General features: G+C 39.6%; 1 protein-coding gene across 6 annotated transcripts in view; it reads right to left on the bottom strand.

The window, feature by feature from the left end:
- Positions 1-22153, bottom strand: part of FOCAD (focadhesin) — a 319096-nt gene that overhangs the window by 86672 nt on the left and 210271 nt on the right. For all 6 annotated transcript variants that reach the window (XM_053907986.1, XM_053907983.1, XM_053907987.1 and 3 more), the window contains one exon: positions 12742-12863. In XM_053907986.1, coding sequence (XP_053763961.1) covers positions 12742-12863 — 122 coding nt within the window. The remainder of the gene's footprint in view (positions 1-12741; positions 12864-22153) is intronic.

Here is a 22153-nt window from a genome sequence, read left to right as displayed (position 1 = left end):
CAGGTTATAAGGCCAAAGTATGAGGAACCCACGAGAATGAGAAGAACAAAGAACATTAACTCTGTCTGCTACCACTTCTCATTCCACCACGGTTTAAAAAAAATTCTTTTTGATATTCAGACAGTATGAAAAAGATACAACATGAAATGAACTTTAAACAAAATGATAAAGACAGGTTTCTTCTTTTTCTGATTAAGTACTCACTGCATCGAGTAGGGTAGGGGGAGCCGGGTCACTATGTCAACAAAAATCCTTGAAGGGGCAGGCCCAGGGCCCTCTCTTGTTATCCAGGAAGGAGACTACAACCTAGGCCGCATTTCCAGCTGGAGAGGCATTAATCAGTCCTTGGCCCTGCTCTCTTGTTTCCAAAATGTGGGGAATTTTCCTATCGATTCCATTTCCGTTTCATAAAGTACATTAACTATCAAGTCCTATTTTGAGACCCGGATTTAACAGAGAGAACGCTCAAACACCGCAACCAAAACTTTTTTCTCTTCTCTCAGAGCCTCAAAATAGTTCAGTATTTTCCTGCCAAAGGATCCATGGACATCACTGCACTACTGAGAATATCCACGGTCTCAGCAAATTGCCAAAAAGAGCACTGGATGTTTCTGGAAGGACAATGGTCGCAACTGCTTCTCAAACCTGAGTTAAAAAAGGAAAGTATTATGGGAAAAAATGTGAAGGAAAATGAGCAGATCAAACGTTGAGCTTCTAAGGGCAAAAGCACTCATGCCCGGAAACCTGTTTAAAAGGAGGTTAGAAACTGAAGGTGAAAGCCAGTACTCCAGCTGCCACTCCAACCACATCTGAAGGTGGGTGCGGGGACACAGCAGAAAGCGTGAGCCCACACCCCAGCCTGAACTACTCATGTTTTATGAGATTATACGTAGTCTCGGGGTTCTCTGGAGTCAGCCGTGAATAAATCTCCTTAAAAATGCACTCTCTTGCTCTTTCCCTTACTCAAGAGAAACTTAGGGAAACAGTTTAAAGTGAGTCGTGCTCTTACACGCCGGTCGTGTCACACGCAAAAGAGACTTCCTTGACCATTTTTAACAAAAACACATTTTAGGAGGCTACTCTAATTCAATGTATAGCCACCCAGGTAGGTTATTGATCCTCGGCTGAAAAATACAATTAGCATTTCTAAAGTATGAAAAGTATGTCTAATTTGCTACAACTTTGAGAAGTCTCTGAAGGAAATCCAATCGACAAAATTAACCGCAAATCATGAACTTGCAAACTCATCATGCGGCGGATGGTAAAGCAGGGCGCTCAACCACCGTGGCCAAGTTGCAATGGATGTGAAATTTACTTTTGCTTTAACTACGTATACCCGTGCAATGACAGGTGTCTGATGGGACTGTTGACATGAGCAGGTTCTATGATCTGGGGATGACTAAGAGTTTCTAGGTGGAAGAGGTAGTAAGTATAATGAAACGTTACACTTGTGCCTAAAAAGAGACCACGTTAGAGAAACAGACACAAGTAGGGGACGGGGGAGGACACTGGGGTGAGGGCAGGGACGGGAGCACATTACAGGACTAAATATAAATCGGGTTGTCAGGGTAGACCTCGCTGAGAAGGTGAAGCCTGAATGAAGACCTGAATGCAATGAAGATACAAACACCCAGATAAGGCGGCGCCTACTCAGTGGGCTCAGCATTTGACTCGATTTTGGCTTGAGTCACGATCCCAGGGTCATGGGATCGAGCCCCGTGTCAGACTCTGTGCTAAGCATGGACCCTGCTTATGACTCTCTCACTCTCTCTCTCTCTCTCTCATGCTCTTTCTCTCTCTAAAAAAAAAAAAAAAAGGAAAAACCCAGGTAAGGGCTGATGGGAATGTAAAACAGTTCATTATTATGGAAAACAGGTCATTCCTCCAAAAAGTCAAACATAGAATTACCCTTTGACCCAGCAATTCCAATCCTACGTATATACCCAAAAGAATCGAAACCATGTATTCAAACAAACACTGCACATGAATGTGCATGACAGCACTTTCACAATTAGCCAAAAGGTAGAAAGAACCCACACGTTCAATGAATGAATAAATGAATGAATGAATGAAATATATCTACAATGGACTATTCAGCCATAAAAAGGAATGGCATACAGATGCACGCTAGAATGTAGATGAACTGTGAAAACATTTACGTGAAAGAGAAAGAAGCCAGACACAAAGGTCGCATACTATATGATTCTATTTATATGATATATCCAGAGTAGGTAATCCATACAGACAGAAAGCAAATTAGTGGTTGTCAGGGGAGGGGAAGAGAGAGGGGAAGGAAAGAAGGGAGGGAGAAATGGGAAGTGAGAGTTTGATGCACACAGGGTCTCACTGGAGGGGGATGAAAATGTTCTGGAACTAGCTAGAGGTGATGGTTTGCACACTGTGACTACACTAAATACCACTGCGTTAAGCTTTGAAGGTGTTAGTTTTACGTTATGTGAATTTTGCCTCGATTGAAAACACACAAACACACAAGGTAAGGCAAAAGTCCTACAGCAAGCCCATGGCTAACCTGTCTGAGGAACACATAGAAGGCCAGTGTAACCAACCAACCAACCATCACAGACAGAGTGAGAGAGAGAGAAGGTCGGCAAATTAACAGGGCACTCAGGGAATGCAGGGAAGTGACTTCGAGGTCACATTCAAGGACTTGTGTTAGTATTCTTAGGAAAGGGGGAGCCATTACAAGGTTTTGGGAAGAATGACATGACATAGTGAATAGTGTAGAAGATCATGGTGACTGCTACGTTGAGAACAGACTGTAGGGGGCAAAGGTCAGAGCAGAGACACGTCCTCGCAGGCTACTGCAACCATCCGGGTACGAGAGAACTATGGCTCAGAGGTGCGTCCGCAACCTGCAGGATACTAGTTTTCGAATATTTACCCATATAATTCTTCCACTCACCCCAAATGTTCAGTAAAATGCCAAGACATAAAACAGAAAATAGGTAAAACTTGTCTCAGTGAAGTGAGGAGGAAGGCTGGGGGCTTGGTGTTCAGCCCTCTTGCTCATTGGATGCGACTGGTAAAGGTCCCTGAGATGCCTGAAAACACAGCTTTAACTAGAAGGACATAAAATAGATCAGTGGTTGTCAGGAGAAGGTGGGGAGGAAAGGGACTGACTACCAAGGAGCATGGGGGAATTTTTAGGGTGACAGAACTGCCCTTCTTTTGACTGTGGTACCGGTTCCATGAACGTGTGCACTTGTAAAAATCCATACAACTGTGTACTAAGAGACGAGAAATCTACCGTATGTATATTATGCCTCAACACACACGCAAGATTAAAAGTACATAGTTTGAAAGTTGCTACTTTCAGATTGTAGTACTTCTCAAACCCTCTCCTCCCACCATCTATGACACTCTGTACACTTGCCATCAGCATTGCAAATCCACTCTTCCTTTTACCGTTCGTGTTTCTATCAATACCACCAGCCAATATCCCAGTCACCCAGTCACCCAGGTTGGGAACTTCTGACTTATCCCGGACTTCCTTCTTGCCCCCAACTCAACCGTCAACTCCACCACTGAAATGTTTGTTCTATTTTCCCATAGTTTCTGCTTCACTGCCTTTTTCCTAATTCCTGCCCAGAGTACTGAGGCCCCTAACTGATCTCCCAACAGCCGAAAATCTTTCTTCCTTCTAATACATCCTAAACGGTGCTGCTACTCTTACATTAACTCGGAACTTCTTTTCCCAAACCTTTGATGGTTCATTAAAGAATACGGTCCCAACTCTTCTGTACTAGGTTCAAAGCCTTTTAGAATCAAAAGCCCACCATTTACTTTAAGAAATAATTTGTTCTCATGTAAGAACTCTGCTGGCCAAGATCCCCAACCAATTTCCCCAGATGATTTCCTGGTCTTCTCTTTCATTTAACCTGCATCCTGGCTGAATTGGGTTACAAACCAATTCCCAAGTCAGTCGTCTACTCTACAGGACTACTTCTAGGGCCTGGGATGCCCTGTCCTTCTCTCATCTCTACTCCCTGAAATAATTTCTTCCATCTCTATGCTTCCAGGATGCTACCAACCTCTCCTATAACATTCGACCGATTCCCTGTTAGATGATTTGTGTATGCATCTTACCCTCAAACAATGCTAAGGGCAGAGATCACATCCTGTTCCTCTCGGAATCCCTCCCACGGACCCATAAGAGTGTCTTGTGTTCAAGTAAGTACCTGCTGAGTTTAATCAGATTTAATGCACAGTATTGGCTTTAAGACAAAATTCTGTCATGAGAAAACTATATGACCATAAACAAGTCATCACAGAAAATCATGAAGTTCAACTTTCAATCCCTCTGGAAACAGTGTTAGAACACTTTTTTTTTAGCAGACACAGCTAAATTCAAACACAAGTTGTTGAGGACACAGTTCTAAAAGCATGTCCAAAATGTTCTGGCCAGGAAAGGTTTAATTCCAGCTGAAAACACAGTGAGTGACAAAGCAAAATTTTAAAGCGGGTTTTAGGAGCAGAGAGAGAGGGAGACAGAGAATCCCAAGCAGGCTCCACACTGTCAGCTCAGGGCAAAGCCCAATGTGGGACTCGAACTCATGAAGCATGAGGCCATGACCCGAGCCGAAACCAAGAGGCAGATGCTTAACCAACTGAATCCACCCAGGCGCCCCAAGAAAACATCCATTTTAACAGACTTTCATTAAATACTATAAATCAAGGAAGACAGATGCTGGTGAGGTTGTCAGATGGCCAAAGTAGAAGGAAATAAGGTAGGGTAACATGTACAAATTTACCGATAAACTAGGTGCTTACTATTGATTTTAAAACCTTAATTTCACAAAGTAAGGCCTTTCCATGTTCCCCAGATGTATATATATTATTATCAAAAGAATAAAAGTATTTAACTTCAGTTGCTACAAAGACACGCCAACACTGAGCCACTACATTTAGTCTGTGATGTGCCCACACTCCTCCCACATTGCCAGAAGAAAAACCATTTGTACTTAGTGTTCGAGACCCCAAAAGCCACTCAATGTCCCATTGTTTATATATGAGATATAATAGCCTTCAATTTTCTGTCAATAGTAATCTTGTTTGCACAAAAATAATTTTGTTATTCCTGTCTCCTGACAAATGGTGACTGGAGGACAAGAAGGGAGGGCTTATAGAGGACACATTTTTAAAGTAAAATGACACTCGTTTCTTTGTGGGTGCTTTCTGGACATTTCAAAGTCTGACTCCCCCCTTCCCTCCTTCGTCCTCTCTCTCTTCCACAGCCTATCTCTCTCTCCCCGCTCCCCCCCCCCCCCATCAGTATAACATTAGCTTGAAAGCTGACAATTCAGTCACATCTCAAGCAACCATTTACTTACTCTGTTATTTAATAGGAGGGGGGAAAACCCAGTTACCATAACAACTCACATCACATGGCAATTATGGAGTCTCTAAAATACAGCAAACCATACTTTTCACAGTGTTTTCTAAGGGGAATGTGTAATAAGCACAGATACCACTTCTCCCAATGATTATTCTGAATTTCTATCTAATTGTTTCATATTGCATGAATGTTACTGCTACTCCATATTCTTCATACGAAATATGTTTTTAAGTAAGAAGGAAGTGAAAGAAAAAGGCAAATATATTACTTGTAGTTCAAATGATGGGGTATAGCCCACCTATTTCTGGGCATCTGGGGGGGGGGATCCATAGAAGGCAGAAGAAAAGCAAGATTAATTTCTAGAGGAAAAAGAATCAAATGATGATCAATGAGAAAGGAAGAGAGGAAGGAAGGAAGGAAGGAAGGAAGGAAGGAAGGAAGGAAGGAAGGGAGGGAGGAAGGAGAGAAAGGGCGAGAAAGAGGGAGAGGGAGAGAGAGAACGAAAGATTGATTTCATTCAGAGTAGTGCTACCAAGAAGTCCAGATAAGGTTTCTCTGAAATAAAAACGAAAAAAGAGCTCATTACCTAATGCAGAGGCAGAAATATGGTCGGGTGGCAGCAGCAAGATTGGGAGAATTTGCCTGTGTCCAAAGATGGAGGAAATAATGAAGCAAGACTGCCATTCTCATCCAGGGACAAACCACCATCATCCAATTTAGGTGAGAGTGTCATGTCAGAGTTAGAAATGCCAAAGGATGACAAGGCAGGCAGCAAGTTTCAGGGAAGGAAACTGTCATTCACCTTCAGCTTCCTCATCAACGGGAACCAAGTTCGTGTCAGGATGAGAACGTGTAGTTTACATCAGAACAGAAGTGGGGCGCTGGATGGCTCAGTCGGTTAAGTGCCCGACTTCGGCTCAGGTCATGATCTCGCGGTCTGTGAGTTCGAGCCCCGCATCGGGCTCTGTGCTGACAGCTCAGAGCCTGGAGCCTGTTTCAGATTCTGTGTGTCTCTCTCTCTGACCCTCCCCCATTCATGTTCTGTCTCTCTCTGTCTCAAAAATAAATAAACGTTAAAAAAAAAAATGTAAATCAGAGCAGAAGAGGACAGTCACTTGAGCTTGGAGAAGCCCTACGAGGTCTGGAATGACCCCTGGTTATCCCCTGTTCAAAGGAGTGGAGAGAGAGGACCACTTCAGGTTTAGAAAGCCCTAAACAGGACGATGATGACACAGAACTCCTCCCGGATGTCAGGTCAAACTCAAATCAGACTCACGTATCTGCGAGTCTTCCAAAAGTATCATGGGAGAGTTTCACTGTAAGAAGAGTCAATTAAAAAAAAAATTTTTTTTTAAGTTTTCAAAAAGAAGACAATACAATAATCTCCAAAAGAATTCATCACAGGTTAAATCAGTAGTTCATAGCTAGTTTTCCACAAAATGAAAAGTTCCTTGGTTTACTAAACCTAGTTTTCGGGAAATATTGACAATCACGAGAAGCAAAATACACGTCGGAACATGAAGAGCAGAGCATTTGGGACATTTGGGACATTCAAAACAAAGTTCCTCCACCTGTTCATACACATCCACCCACCCACAGTTACAGGCATTAAGAAGGCCATAGCATATCCTACAAGTATACGTCATCCGTGGGAGGAAGACAAGGCTACCTCTATCTACTCATATAAATGAAAAGTGACAAAAAACAGTGCATAAGAGCTATTCAAATTATAATAATGTCATTTCTGGAAGCCCTCAATAACCGTTAGATTCACCATCATGTTAATTACAACATTCTGGAAAAAGGAAACCATCATACCACGCACACATACGAAGTCTAAGGCGCATCCATGTTTCAAAAGGATTAAAATCATCAAGTCAACAAATGTCTACTATGTGCCAGGAATACTGGGCACGCTCGAACTACAGGCGACCAAAACCAACTTCCTGATTTTATAAACTTTACACCTCACAGAAGGGGACAGACCCCAAGCTTCAGGATTAGTGGGAATGGATGGATAGATTGAGTGAAGAGCCTCATATATCAAATAAATTGAATTCACAGTTAGAAACATTCCTAAAGACAACTCCAAACAGTTTCCAAATTTTCACTGGAAAATTCTATCAAGTATTTAAGGAAAAATTATTTCTTAGGACAGCATTACACAGTAACACATCAGGCAGAGATAATACAAGGAAACTACAGAACAAGATCCCTCATGAGCACAGATGCAAAATTCCTTAACAAAATGTAATTAATAAATCAAATTTAGCAATATGTAAATAGGATAATACACTATGATTACATGGAGTTTTTCCTAGGAATGAAGATTTGGTTCACTTAGACAAATCAAAATAATTTGTCATATCAACAAGTTCAAAAACTATACAGTCCTATGAGCAGATATAGAAACAACCCATGTGACAAAATTCAACATCCATTTGTGACAAAAACTCTCAGCAATTTAGGAATAAAAAGAAACTTTGTCAATCTGATAAAGGATAGCTACAAAATCTTTATACTAAAATAAGGTAAATATAACATATTCAATGTTAAGACACTGAATGTTTTCCCACAAAACTGTGTATGAGATAAGAATGTATGCCCTTACCACTCCAGTTCAACACTGCTGGAGGGCCCCAGGCAAAAAGACCAGAAAAAGAAATGAAAGGCATACAGATAAGAAAAAAAAAAAAAAAAAAATTAAGACCATCTCTACACACAATGTTACCATGAAAAACAAAAAGCTACAAAAAAGTAACAAGAATATATAAGTAGGTTTAGTAAAGTCATAGAAAAGTATCCATTATATGTTTATATACTAGCAAGGAGCGGTTGGAAATTAAGACCAATAAAAAAAACACTTTGAGGCACTAGCATCAAAATACTTAGGGACACACAACACTCATTAAATTTAACAAAATACGCACAAGATTTGTAGTAAAACACTGACCTAAAATAATCGAAAGATATACCCTGTACATGAGTTCAAAGACTCCATATTAGTAAGATGTCAATTCTCTCCCAAATTTATCTACACAGATTCAATACCTCTCTAACCAAAATTACAGCTGACGCTTTTTTTGTTTTTTGTGGTTTCTCAAAGCTGATTTAAAATTTACATGGAAAGGCAAAAGGCTTAAGACAGTCAAATTTCAAAACAACAAAATTGGAGGACTCATATTGCTTGATTTCAAGACTTCTTATACAGCAACACTAATTAAGCCGTATGGTTCTGATTTAAAGCACACACATATAGATCAATGGAACAAAATTGAGTGCAGAAATAGACCCACACATATGGACAAATGATTTTCCACAAAGGTGCCTTGGTGAAGAAAGAATGGTACATTCAAAAAATACAACCCATACCTTGTGAAAAGTTAAGTTACACAGATCGTAGGCTGAAATGTAAACTGTAAGACTTCTGTAAGTAAACACAGGAAATCATCAAGTGACTAATGGATAAACTATATATAGTATGTCCCTACAATGGAATATTATTAGGCCATAAAAAGAAATAAAGTACTGATACGCGTGACCGCAAGTACAAATTTTGAAAACATTATGCTAAGTGAAAGAAGTCAGACAAAAAAGACCACATATTGCCCAATTCCATTTACATGAAATGTTCAAAATAGGCAGATCTATCAAGACAGAAAGTGTATGAGTGGTTGCTAGAGGCTAGGGAGAGAGGAAAATGGAGAGTGGCTGCTGATAGGTACAGAATTTCTTTTCGGTATGATGAAAAAACAGAAAATCTTTGAGGCTTTGGGTTGGAGAGAAAGCAAGAACATAAATAGAAAAACTTGATAAACTGGAATTCTTTAAAGCTAACAATTTGCTCTTCAAAAGACACCGCCAAGGAAATAAAAAGACAAGTATACAGATTCAGTATAAATTTTTTTTTTTTTTTGCAAAACACATTTCTAAGAAAGAATTTATGCCAGAATATATAAGGAACTCTCATTTGAAAACAATAACCTGGTTTTTTTTAAAAAAAGGTAAAACAACACAATACTTCATGGAAGATATGAATGGCAAAAAATGCATGAAAACATGCTCAACATCAATAGTCATTAAGGAAGCACAAAACCACAAAGAGAAACCACTATCCATGTATGAGAACGGCTAGCTTTTAAGAAACTGGTCATACTGCGCATGGGCAAAGAGGCAGGGCACCCGGGACTCCCTTCCATTGCTGGCGGGGACTCAAAATGGGACAGTCACCAGGAAAAGTTTGCTAGTTTCTTATATTCACTTACCAGATGGCTCAGCAAGCCCAAGCCTACGTCTTTATTTACTCAAAAAGACATGAAAACAGATGTCCACACGTACACCTTACGAGAACTGCTTATAGCAGCTTCAGTCATAATTGCCAAAAGCTGGAAACAACCCAAGGGTCCATCAACGGCTGAATAAACCAACTGAAACTCTCATGACAGACTTTTTTTTTTTTTTTTTAAATAAAAAGACCCAGAAGCAGTGATGAGAAACCCAAGGCAAGTCTGAAGGAACTTGAGCTGTAATAATACCAAAAGGACTGCAACAAAGCAAATACTAGAGTCATCTTGGGAAGATCCAAAGGTATTTTTTAAATGTTCTCTGCTTAACCTGGGACTAGGGAGGGTAGTTCAAGGACCACCCTGAGTCACACTGCTGGGATCAGTTTCCAGGCTCCTCTACTTACTAGTTCTGTGATGTCGAGCACAATAGCTATACCAACCTCACAGAGTCAATGTAGAGATTAAAGGAATTTAGATATAGGGGTGTCTGGGTGGCTCAGTCACTTAAGCGTCTGACTTTGACTCAGGTCATGATTTCACGGTTTGTGAGTTCGAGCCCCACATCAAGCTCTGTGCTGACAGGTTGGAGCCTGGAGCCTGCTTCCCATTCTGTATCTCCCTCTCTCTCTGCCCCTCCCCTGCTCACACTCTGTCTCTCTCTCAAAAAAGAATAAACATTTAAAAAAAAAAAAAGGAATTTATATTTATATATATAAATTGCCACACACACACACACACACACACGGCAATTTTTAAAACGCCTGAGCTGGTTATTAGCTATTATTATTCCAATTATTATTCTGATTAACCAGATCTTAAAACTCTTATTTGTTGTTGCCTAGTTTGAGAAAATGGGTGATTCATTCTCTATCTCTGCCTTTTTTTTTTTTAATGAATTACAATAGGATGAATTCAAACAAAAATCCCACCACAGGTTTGACAAAATTCTATCCAATATATCTTCCAGCTGACTTGTAAAAAAAGATTTCTCGGGGCTCCTGGGTGGCTCAGTCAGTTAAGTGTCCAACTCTCGATTCTGGCTCACGTCATGATCTCACAGCTTGTGAGTTTGAGCCCCGCACTGGGCTTTACGCTGACAGTGTGGATCCTGCTTGAGATTCTCTCTGCCTCTCTCTCTCTCTCTCTCTGCCCCTTCCCTGCTTGAGCACACATGTGCACGCTCTCTCGCTCTCTCTCTCAAAATAAATAAACGAATAAATAAATAAATAATATGAAAATGAATAAAATAAAATATTTTCTCATCTCTTTGAAATTTTCTAGGCATCTACAAGACAAGCAACAAGCATTTTAATCCAAATATTTTCTCTGTTCATATCCAAGCCACACCCCATAAATTCTGATGCCATTTGCTGAATTTACTAGATTGCCTTCTGCTATTCCCTGTGTTAACAATTTTTATTGTTTCTGTTCTGATGGTGACTTTTAAAGTCAGCTTTCCATTAATACTTAACACTGTGGTTATCCTTCAATCTCCTAGGTGCACAGCGTAAAAATACAAAAAGGCACCAAACTCTACCTTCTCCATAGGCAAGTAATAAGATATCAGGGAAAACAAATCTAGAAATCACCTACATTCTCTCTTTCATGAAATTAAACCTCTTTTCTTCCCGGATCTTCATTCCCTCCTCAGTTAAGTGAAGACACTGAATTAGACTAAAAAGGCTTTGAACCAAGTATTTACATAATTTCAACTCTAATTGAATATATGAAAGAACACGGTTGCATAGGATAAATATAGGTCTCTAAAAACTGGCTATGCTAACTGGTAGGATGCAGAATATAATCCGACGAAACTCTGTGATGCCAAGATATATAAATTATGCACCAAAATGAGATTTAGTACAAACATCCAGTAGGAGCTCTAATTAATTTGACATCAAACTATTACATACTTCACAATTTTTATCTTCATTTATAACTGACTGATGTTAACCTACCATGTCTTAATTATATAAAATAAGCCTCCTTGCTATATTTTGTTATTCATTTATATATTTTAATTTATACACACCCGAACAAGTAACTGTCATAAGACGTGCAAAGATAACACCAAAGTACACACTGCCCATGTGCTCTCTAGCCTCCCTCTTCCCTCTGGTGTTGTTATGATCTGCAATGATCAGACTTTATATAAATCGTCTCATGGCATCACATAACTTTATTTTAAAAGGGTAGCCTAGGGGCGCCTGGTTGGCTCGATCTGTTAAACGTCCAACTCTTGATTCCAGCTCAGGCCACGATCTCACGGTTTGTGAGACTGAGCCCTGCATCAGGTTCCGTGCTGACAGCGTGAAGCCTGCTTGGGATGCTCTCTCTCTGTCTCTCTGCCCCTCTCTGGCTCACACTCTTTCCCTCTCTCTTGAAATAAATAAACTTTAAAATTAAATTTAATTTAATTAAAAAATAAAAGGGTAGCCTAAAAAAAAATAGAATAAACACTAAAACCAAAGGGTTTTTCTCCCCCCTTAAACACTTTTATTTACTGTTCATTCCCAAAATTCACACCATACATAAACACTGGTGCCCTACATACTTGCAAAGGATTCAAATTAAGAAATAGGCAAGATTATTTCTTTAAATAATAAACTTATTATAGCATTTATTCTGAACAATAAGAGTTTAACAACAATGAAAGAAACCAAATTTGTACGTACCACTCCCTAACAACAAGGCTGGGCAATGGGAGAAGCGTGCTAGTTTCTTTCAGAAACACATCCAAATATTTTAGTAGTGAATCGGGTCAACTATTGTGATTGCCTTAAAAATTTTTTTTTAATGTTTTATTATTTATTTTTGAGGGAGAGAGAGAGAGAGAGCATGAATGGAGGAGGAGCAGAGAGAGAGAGAGAGAGGGAGACACAGAATCCGAAGCAGGCTCCAGGCTCTGAGCTGTCAGCACAGAGCCCCAAGTGGGGCTAGAACCCACAAGCCGTGAGATCATGACCTGAACCTAAGTCGGACGCTTAACCGACTGAGCCACCCAGTCGGTTGCCTTTAAAAGCAACTTACGTTAATCGTGATAAAGAGAAAAATTATTTCCAAACACACATTAAATTACAGGTAAGGCAAGGCACCTACCTCATGCACAAGAGCAAGCGATGTCTGCTTGAAACTTCGCCCTCTACTGGCCATCAGTCGATTCAATGGTTTGCCATCTTTACTCTGGTACGTTGAAATATCGTAACAAAATAACATACCACCTGAAAAAAAAAAAACTTATAAAAACACTTCTTATGGGAAAAATTCATTAATCATATTCTCAATAATCCGTATTCACTCAACCTGGATAGAGGTATTTAGAAATGAAAATAATTTACTAAGCAAATTATGATTTTTGACTATTGGTGTCTAAGGAAAGAAAAAACAGAAGACATACAAGACCTCAGCTGTTACTCTATTCAAACTATCACTTATTTACAAGCCTTATTCATTTGTAAATAAGTGAAGAAATTTACAATTCGCACCTTATTTTAATCTCTAGAAGTAACCATTCACGAAGTTTAAGTTTTTAAGAATAAATTCCAATGAGGGGCACCTGGGTGGCTCAGTCGGTTAAGCGTTAAGCGTCTGACTTCGGCTCAGGTCATGATCTCACAGTTTGTGAGTTCAAGCCCCGTGTCGGGCTCTGTGCTGACAGCTCAGAGCCCGGAGCCTGCTTCACATTCTGTGTCTCCCTCTCTCTCTGCCCCTTCCTTGCTCATGCTGTGTCTCTGTCTCAAAAATAAATAAACATTAAATTAAAAAAAAAAAAAAAGAATAAATTCCAATGAATGAGAAATGCTTGCACCAATACCAATCTTTGGGACCTCCTGATAACAGGGGTCCCTTTCGTTTACACCCACAAGTGGACAAGTTTTCTTTCATCCCTACACTCACCGTGTGTTCACCCTCCCCTTCTCCCTCCTTCCTCCTCCTCTAACCCTTCCTGTCCTCCCCACTTGGGTTAACTAAGTTCTTGAATTGAACTCCCAGTTCTGGCTGGCCCCCAGTGTCAACTGAAAAGCAAAGACAGGCAGCCAAATGCTAGACTATGAGTGAGAGTAGTCTTGGAAGCTCTCTGGGGGTAACTGAGCCAATGAGAAGACACACTCAAGAACTAAGATAATTTAAAACACAAAGATCATTGCATTTTTAAACCTTTCTCATTGAAGTATAATATACAACACAGGAAAAGTGCACATTGAGCATACAGCTCAATGAATTCCTGCGAACAACATATGATCAGCATCCAGATGAAGAAACAAAACATTATCAAAATCCCAGAAGCCTTGGGGTGCCTGGGTGGTTCAGTCGGTTAAGCGTCCGACTTCGGCTCAGGTCGTGATCTCACGGTCTGTGAGTTCGAGCCCTACGTCGGGCTCTGTGCTGACAGCTCGGAACCTGGAGCCTGTTTCAGATTCTGTGTCTCCCTCTTTCTCTGACCCTCCCCTGTTCATGCCCTCTCTCTCTCTGTCCCAAAAATAAATAAACGTTTAAAAAAATTTTTTTTTAAATCCCAGAAGCCTTTCTCATGTCTCCTGCTGGTCACATCCACCCCCACCCCAACGGTTACAACCTTCTAATGACCATTTTGCCTACTTTGGTACTTTATGTAAATGGAATCAGACTGTATATATGCTTTTATATCTGGCTTCCTTCACTCAAATAATCATTGCGAGAATCAGCCCCAATAGTGGCAGTTGCAGAACGCTCATTCTTGTTGCGGAGTAATATTCCCTCATGTGAATGTAACACAACTGATTTATCCATTTTACTGCCAGTAGGCAAGGAGATAGCTTCCAGGTTGAGGGCTACTCAAAGAATGCTCCTGTGGACCTTAGAGCATGTCTCTGGTGATTTCATCTCGGTTTATCCCTGAGACTGAAATAACTAGGTAAAACAGGATCTGAACTGGCTCAGAACCAGTTTTCCAAAGTGGTTGTACTAACTTACGAATATTCCCAGCAGCTGTTCTGGTTGTTCCACATATTAACCGATACTTTTTATTTTCCATCTCTTTTCACCTTAGCCATCCTGCTAATGGTATCTTATTGTGGTATGAATTTGGATTTCTCTGATAAGGAAGTTAACTATCTACTCGTATGTTCACTGGACACCTGAATTTCTTCTTTTGGAAGATGTGTTCAATTCTTTCTCCCATTTTTCCCCCCATTCGTTAATTGAGTGACTTTCTTGTTGATTTGCAAAAGATTCTCGATATCATCTAAATTGAGTCCTTTATCACAAATATGTATCGTAAATATCTTCTTTGCATTCCGTGGCCAGCTTTTTCACACTCTTAAAGGTAGATTTTGGTTAACCCATGATCTTGATTTTAATATAATTCATTACTATTTTTATAACTTGAGACTTTAATTATAGGACCATTTGTTGAAAAGATCATCCCTTTTCTCCATAGCATTGTGGTGCCCCTTTGTAATAAATCTGGTGACCTTGACACGTGGGTTTGTTTCTGGATGCTCTATATTGTTCATTGGTAAATCTGTCTATCCTTGCAACAATGCTGCACTCTCAATTTTTTTTTATTTTATTTAAAAAATTTTGTTTTAATGTTTACATATTTTTGAGAAAGAGACCGAGTGTGAGCGGGGGAGAGGAAGAGAGAGACGGGGAGACACAGAATCCGAAGCAGGCTCCAGGCTCCGAGCTGTCAGCACGGAGCCCAACACGGGGCTCAAACTCACGGACTGTGAGATCACGATCTGAGCCGAAGTCAGATACTCTACTGACTGAGCCACCAGGCACCCCACTCTGTCAACTATTGTGGCTTTATAAGAGGCCTTGATATCTGGTATTATATATCCTCCTACTTTCTTGCTATTCTTCAAGATTACTTTGGCTATTTTTGGTCTTCTGCATTTCCACACAAATTTTAGAATCAGCTTGTCAATTTCCAAGATCTTAAGTGGGATATTGCTTGGGACTGGATTGAATCTATTAATTTGAAGAGAACTGACATTTTTACAACTTGGTGTCTTCTAGTCCATAAACATTGTGTATCACTTCATTTACTAGGATTTCTTTAAGTTTTCTCCATAATATTTCGTAGCTTCCAGTGCAAAGGTTTTACACACTCTGCTAAATTTATCCTAGGTAATTAATATATTTCAGTGCTATTATAAATGGTACAGTTTTAAAATTTTATTTGTTATGGTATATGAAAATATATAATTGATTTGTATGTTGACCTTTGTATGTAATGCAGTAACCCTGCTGAATTCATTTATTAATCCTCTTTTTTTCAAGTTTTTATTTAATTTATTCTGAGAAAGAAAGAGCATAAGCAGGGGAAGGGCAGAAGGGCGGGAGGGAGAGTTAGAGGGAGAGGGAGAGGGAGAGGGAGAGGGAGAGAAGAGAGAATCTGAAGCAGGCTCCACACTGTCAGCACAGAGCCTGACACGAGGTTTGAGCTCATGAACTACAGACCTGAGCTGAAACCAAGGGTCAGACACTCAACCGACTGAGCCACCCAGGCCCCCCATTTATTAATCCCAATTAGTCGGTAGATTATTTTGGATTTTCTATGTACTACACAGTCTACTACACATTATCTGCAAATAATGACTATTTAAATAATCACAAATGCCTATTTTTATTTTTTTTAAACTAAGCTTTATGCCCCCCATGGGACTTAAACTCACAACCCTGAGATCAAGAGTTACATGCTCTACTGAGTCAGCCAGGCACCCCACTAATGACTATTTTAATGTCTAATTTGTCATCTGCAAATAATTACTGTATTATTTCTTCCTTTCTAATGCTTATGACTTTTATTTCTTTTTCTTGGCTTATTACATTAGCTACAGTCTTTATTAAAATACTAAATAATAGGGGCGTCTGGGTGGCTCAGTCGATTAAGTGTCCAACTTTGACTCAGGTCGTGATCTCACGGTTCTTGGGTTCGAGCCCCGCATTCGGGTCTGTGTTGACAGCTTGGAGCCTGAAGCCTGCTGTGGATTTTGTGTCTCCCTCTCTCTGCCTCTTGCCTGCTCACACTCCATCTCTCTGTCTCTCTTTCTCAAAAGTAAATAAACATTTAAAAATTAAAAAAAAAATACTAAGTAATAGTGCTTATTTAAAAAATTTTTTAATCTTTATTTTTGAGAGAAAGAGAGAGAGCATGAGTGGGGAAGGGGCAGAGAGAGAGGGAGACACAGAATCCAAAGCAGGCTCCCGGCTCTGAGCTGTCAGCACAGAGCCTGACATGGGGCTCGAACTCATAGGACTGCGAGATCATGACCTGAGCCAAAGTTGGACGCTGAACCAACTGAGCCACCAGGCGCCCCTAAATAATAGTGCTTATAACAAACATCCCTATCTTTTTCCCAATCTCAAGGAGTACAAGTTTCAATCTTTCAGTATTAAGTACAAAAACAACATTGTAGCTGTTCTTTATTAGAAGTTTAAAAATTTCCCTTCCAGAGGCGCCTGGGCGCCTCAGTTGGTTAAGTGTCTCTGGGGTTTAGTCTCACACTTGGTGAGTTCGAGCTCTGTCTCGAGCTCTGCACTGACAGCGTGGAACCTACTTGGGATTCTCTGTCTCGGTCTCTCTCTGCTCCTCCCCCCCCTTTTGCTTTCTCTCTCTTTCAAAATACATGAACATTTTTTAAAATGTTCCCTTCCATTCATAGTTTAACGAGAGTCTTTTTTGTATCATGAATGGGAATAAAGCTTTTCAAAGGTGTTTTCTACATCTATTGAGATCATCTGAGGATTGTTCTGCCTTTTTCTATTAACGTACTGGATTATACTGATTTTCAAACATTGAATTAACCCCACTCAATTGTTATATATTACCCTCTACGTATTGAATTCAGTTTTCTAACATATTTTGGGGTATTTTTGCAACTATTTTCAGTGGGAGAGGTTGGTGTACAGGTTTATAATATTCCCTTCTGGCACTTGGTATTAAGATTATGCTGACTGCATCAACAGTGTTCCCTTCTTCCATTCTGTTAGAATTTATGAAAGATGATTATTACTTCCTCCTTGATTTTTGTGTAAGAACTAACCAAGGAAGCCATCTGCACTTAGAGTTTTCTTTGTAGGAAAGTTTTTACGGATTTAATTTCTTTAATACATATTGAACGATTCAGATAGTCTATTTCTCCTTCTGTTTTCCAAAATTTTATATTTTGATGAATTTCTACATCCTGTCCCAACTGTGAAACTTATTGGCTAAAAGTTCTTTATAATATTCTTTTATGATCTTTTTGAACGCTGTAGGGTCTGAAGAGGCATCTCCTTTGTTGTTCCTGATTAGAGGTAATCCATATTTCTCTATTTTCTTGTGTAGACTTACAATGGCTTTATCAATTTTATTAAAGTTTTCAAAGATTCGATTTTTGGCAGTGATTTTCATTATATGTTTTTTATTGTTTTTATTCTTATCTTTATTATTCCTTTCCTTAAGCTTAATTTAGGTTATTCTTGAAATGGAAGCTTAAATCATGATTGTCTTCCTGTCTTATTTTTTTAACATATGCACTAAAGAAACAAATTTCCATGTCATGCTGCTTTAGCTACATCCCACAGGTCATGTGGCTCATCCCACAGGTCAATAAGCCATGTGGCTTGTTTTCATTATGATTCAGTTAAAAATATTTTCTGATTTCCATTTTTATTTTCTCTTTGATCCATGGATTATTTATAAGTATACTGTTCAATTTTGAGGCTACTGGAGACATTCTAGCTATCTTTTTCTTTATTTTTAGCTCAATTCCACCAACATCAGAAGACAGGCTCTAAATAACTTCAATGTTTTGAAATTTCTTGCAGTTTATGTCTGTCATATATATGGTCACTTTGGTAAGTTTCCCAAGTACCGTTAAGCAACATAAGAATTCTATCACTGTAAGTTACAATGCTTTTCATGTCAATTAAGTAAAGTTTGTTCATAGTCTTATTCAGATATTTTGTAAATTTACTGATTTTTTTTGTCTGCTCTTTCATCAAGCTATTTAAAATAGGTTTTAAAGTGTCCTACTTCTATTGTAGGTTTGTCCTCTTCTAAAATTTAAATTCCAGTTAGCTAACATACAGTGTAATATTACTTTCAAGTATACAATGTAGTGATTCAACACTTAGATACAACACCCGGTGTTCATCACAAGTGCCCTCCTTAATTCCCATCACCCATATAACCCATTCCCCCACCCACTTCCCTTCTGGTAGGTGTGCCTATTTGAACTTTTAGCTTTGCTAATTTCTTTCATATATTTTGAAATTATGTCATTTTGTGCACCCCGATTAGAACTGTGAGATTTTCTTAACGGAGTGACCTCTTTATCTCCATGAACTGTCCCCTTCATTTCAAAGTTTCTTCCGTTTTCGTGCGTCCAGGACTTTTTCATCATATACTGGACAGTATACAAAGGAACCACAGGAAAATCTAAATGATATTTTTTAATCAGAGAGGAGCTGTCCTCCCCTGTCAGACAGATACAGTGAAGGACTGATCATGAAATTGCATCAGAGATTGAACTGGATTAGGCTTGATTATAGCTTTGGTAACTCTCGGTCTACCTGAGAGTCCCTGTTCCTAGGGAGCACCTCCCCCAAGACTTTCATCTGACACCCTACTCAGTCTCCTCAATACGGAAAGCTTATGAGAGATTCAGATGTGTCACAGGTTTTTGGCTCACCTCTTTCATTCCCATCCCATCAAGCTTCAAAATTTGACAAATATCGTGACGGAGAAATAGACTATGTGTCGAAGGCCTGCAAGTCTCCAGTTTTGCCATGCAGGCACCGCGTGAATGACAAGATCTCTGTTGGTTTCTCTGCCTCCTGCACCAGCCTCTTGTCAAGGTCAAGCCTGAATTTCAGCCTCCAGCTGAGGCAAAACAAGTTAAGTGCACCCAGGTGAAAAGAGCTGTAGATCATCATTATCAATTCACTGCTTGTGTGCTTTGTTTTCTGTCTCGTTCTCCCTGCTCTTCTTTGTTTCGTAAGGCTGGAGATTGCATTTTGCCTCTTAGAAGCGCCAGCCTTAACTTTCAGTACAAACTCAAAATTTAGCCAGATAGCTTATTAGATGGCTTATTCAGCTTATCAGCTTATGAGCCAGAGTCTTCGGAGAACCAAAACCAGAAACAGAATCTCAATCAATATAATATTATATAAGAATTATATAAGAATTGGGTCACAAGATTATGGGGGCTAAGAAGTCCCATAATCTTGTTGTCTGCAAGCTGGAGAGACCCAGGAAAGATGGTAGTGTAATTCAGAGATGGATGTCCTAGCCAAGGAAAGAGCAAGTTCACCCCTTTACTAGTCTTCTGTTCTCTTCAGGCCATCAGTGAATTGGGATGTTGCCCACCCACACTGGTGAGGGTAAACTTCTTTATTCAGTCTACTGATTCAAATGTTAGCCTCTTCTAGGGGCGCGTGGGTGGCTCAGTCGGTTAAGCATCTGACTTTGGCTCACGTCACGATCTCGCGGTCCGTGGGTTCGAGCCCCGTGTCGGGCTCTGTGCTGACAGCTCAGAGCCTGGAGCCTGTTTCAGATTCTGTGTCTCCCTCTTTCTCTGACCCTCCCCTGTTCATGCTCTCTCTCTCTGTCTCAAAAATGAGTAAACGTTAAAAAAAAAAAAAAATTCAAATGTTAGCCTCTTCTAGAACGACACTCACAGACATCCAGGAATAATGTTTTACCAGCTACCTGGATATCACTTAGCCCAGTCAAGTTGACATAGAAAATTAACCATCACATCACTCTAGACCCATGCCACCACTAAAAGCTCCACTAGTTTCTCTGTACTCCAACAGACCTCTTCCTAGGCCAAGCCCCAGTCCCAGCCCACAACCGAAATCACTGTCTATCTTCCACGGGGCAGTGGGGGGCACAGTTCTAAAATGTTCTTTCTCTCCGTTCTGTGATTTTAATCTACTTATCTCTGCCTCAATAATTCTCCAGTGCCTTTACAATGTGGTTTATCTTTGCCATTTTATCCAGTTGTGTCTAAATGTTAGCAGCAGCAGCACTCTGCCATGACCCATCACATCCTTCTTGAAAGTGGAAGTTAAATCATGACATTAAAAACCTATACCTTGGGTCTATCCAACAAGAAGATTTAATTATGGTAAATATTTATGCCCCCAACTTGACACCACCCAAATATATAAATCAATTAGTCACAAACATAAAAAAAAAACTCATCGATAATAATACCATAATAGTAGGGGACTTTCACACCCCACTTACAGCAATGATCTCTCAGCAGAAAATCAACAAGGAAACAATGGCTTTGAATGACACATTGGATCCAATGGACTTAACAAACATATTCGGAACATTTCATCCTAAAGCAGCAGAATACACATTCTTCTCAAGTGCCCATGGGAACATTCTCCAGAGTAGATCACATACTGGGTCACAAATCAGCCCCTCGATAAGTACAAAGAGATCAATATCATACCATGCATATTTTCAGATCAAAACGCTAGGACACCTGAAATCAACCACAAGAAAAAAATGAAAAAGTCCACAAATACTTGGGAGATTAAAGAACATCCTACTAAAGAATGAATGGGTTAACCAAGAAGTTAAAGAGGAAGTTAAAAAGTACATGGAAGCCAATGAAAATGAAAACACGACACTCAAACCTTTAGGATACAGCAAAGCAGTCGTAAGAGGGAAGTACATAGCAATCCTAAAGAAGAAAGAAAGGTCTCCAATACACAACCTAATCTTACACCTCAAGGAGCTGGAAAAAGAACAGTAAATAAAGCCTAAAACCAGCAGAGGAAGAGAAATAATAAAGATTAGAGCAGAAATCAATGATGTCGAAATCAAAAAACAGTAGAACAGATCAACAAAACTAGAAGATGGTTCTTAGAAAGAATCAATAAAATTGATAAACCCCTAGCCAGATTTATCAAAAAGAAAAAGGAGAGGACCCAAATAAATTAAATCATAAATGAAAGAGGAGAGATCACAACCAACACCATAGAAATACAAACAATAATAACAACAGTATGGAGATTCCTCGAAAAATTAGAAATAGAACTACTCTATGACCCAGCAATTGCACTGCTGACTATTTATACAAAGGATACAAAAGTGCTGATTCAAAGGGGCACATGCACCCCAATGTTTACAGCAGCATTATCAACAATGGCCAAATCATGGAAAGAGCCTAAAAGTCCATTGACTGATGAATGGATAAAGAAGGTGTGGTGTGTATATACAATGGGATATGACGTGGCGATCAAAAGAATGAGACCTTGTCATTTGCAACAAAAGTGGATGGAACTAGACTGTATTATACTAAGCAAAATAAGTCAGCCAGAGAGACAAATACCTTATGATTTCACTCATATGTGGTATTTAAGAAACAAAACAGATGAACACAGGGAAGGGAAGAAAAAATAAGAAAAATACAGAGAGGGAGGCAAACCATAAGTGACTCTTAAATACAGGGAACAAACTAAGGGTTGCTGGAGCGGTGCTGGGTGGGGGGATGGGCTAAATGGGTGATGGGCACTA

The sequence above is a fragment of the Panthera pardus genome, unplaced genomic scaffold (genome assembly GCF_024362965.1).
Source record: "Panthera pardus isolate Hobbes unplaced genomic scaffold, ASM2436296v1 HiC_scaffold_20, whole genome shotgun sequence".
Lineage (NCBI taxonomy): Eukaryota > Metazoa > Chordata > Mammalia > Carnivora > Felidae > Panthera > Panthera pardus.
Note: the sequence above shows the minus strand (reverse complement) of the source record. Positions and strands in the feature narration are given on the sequence as shown.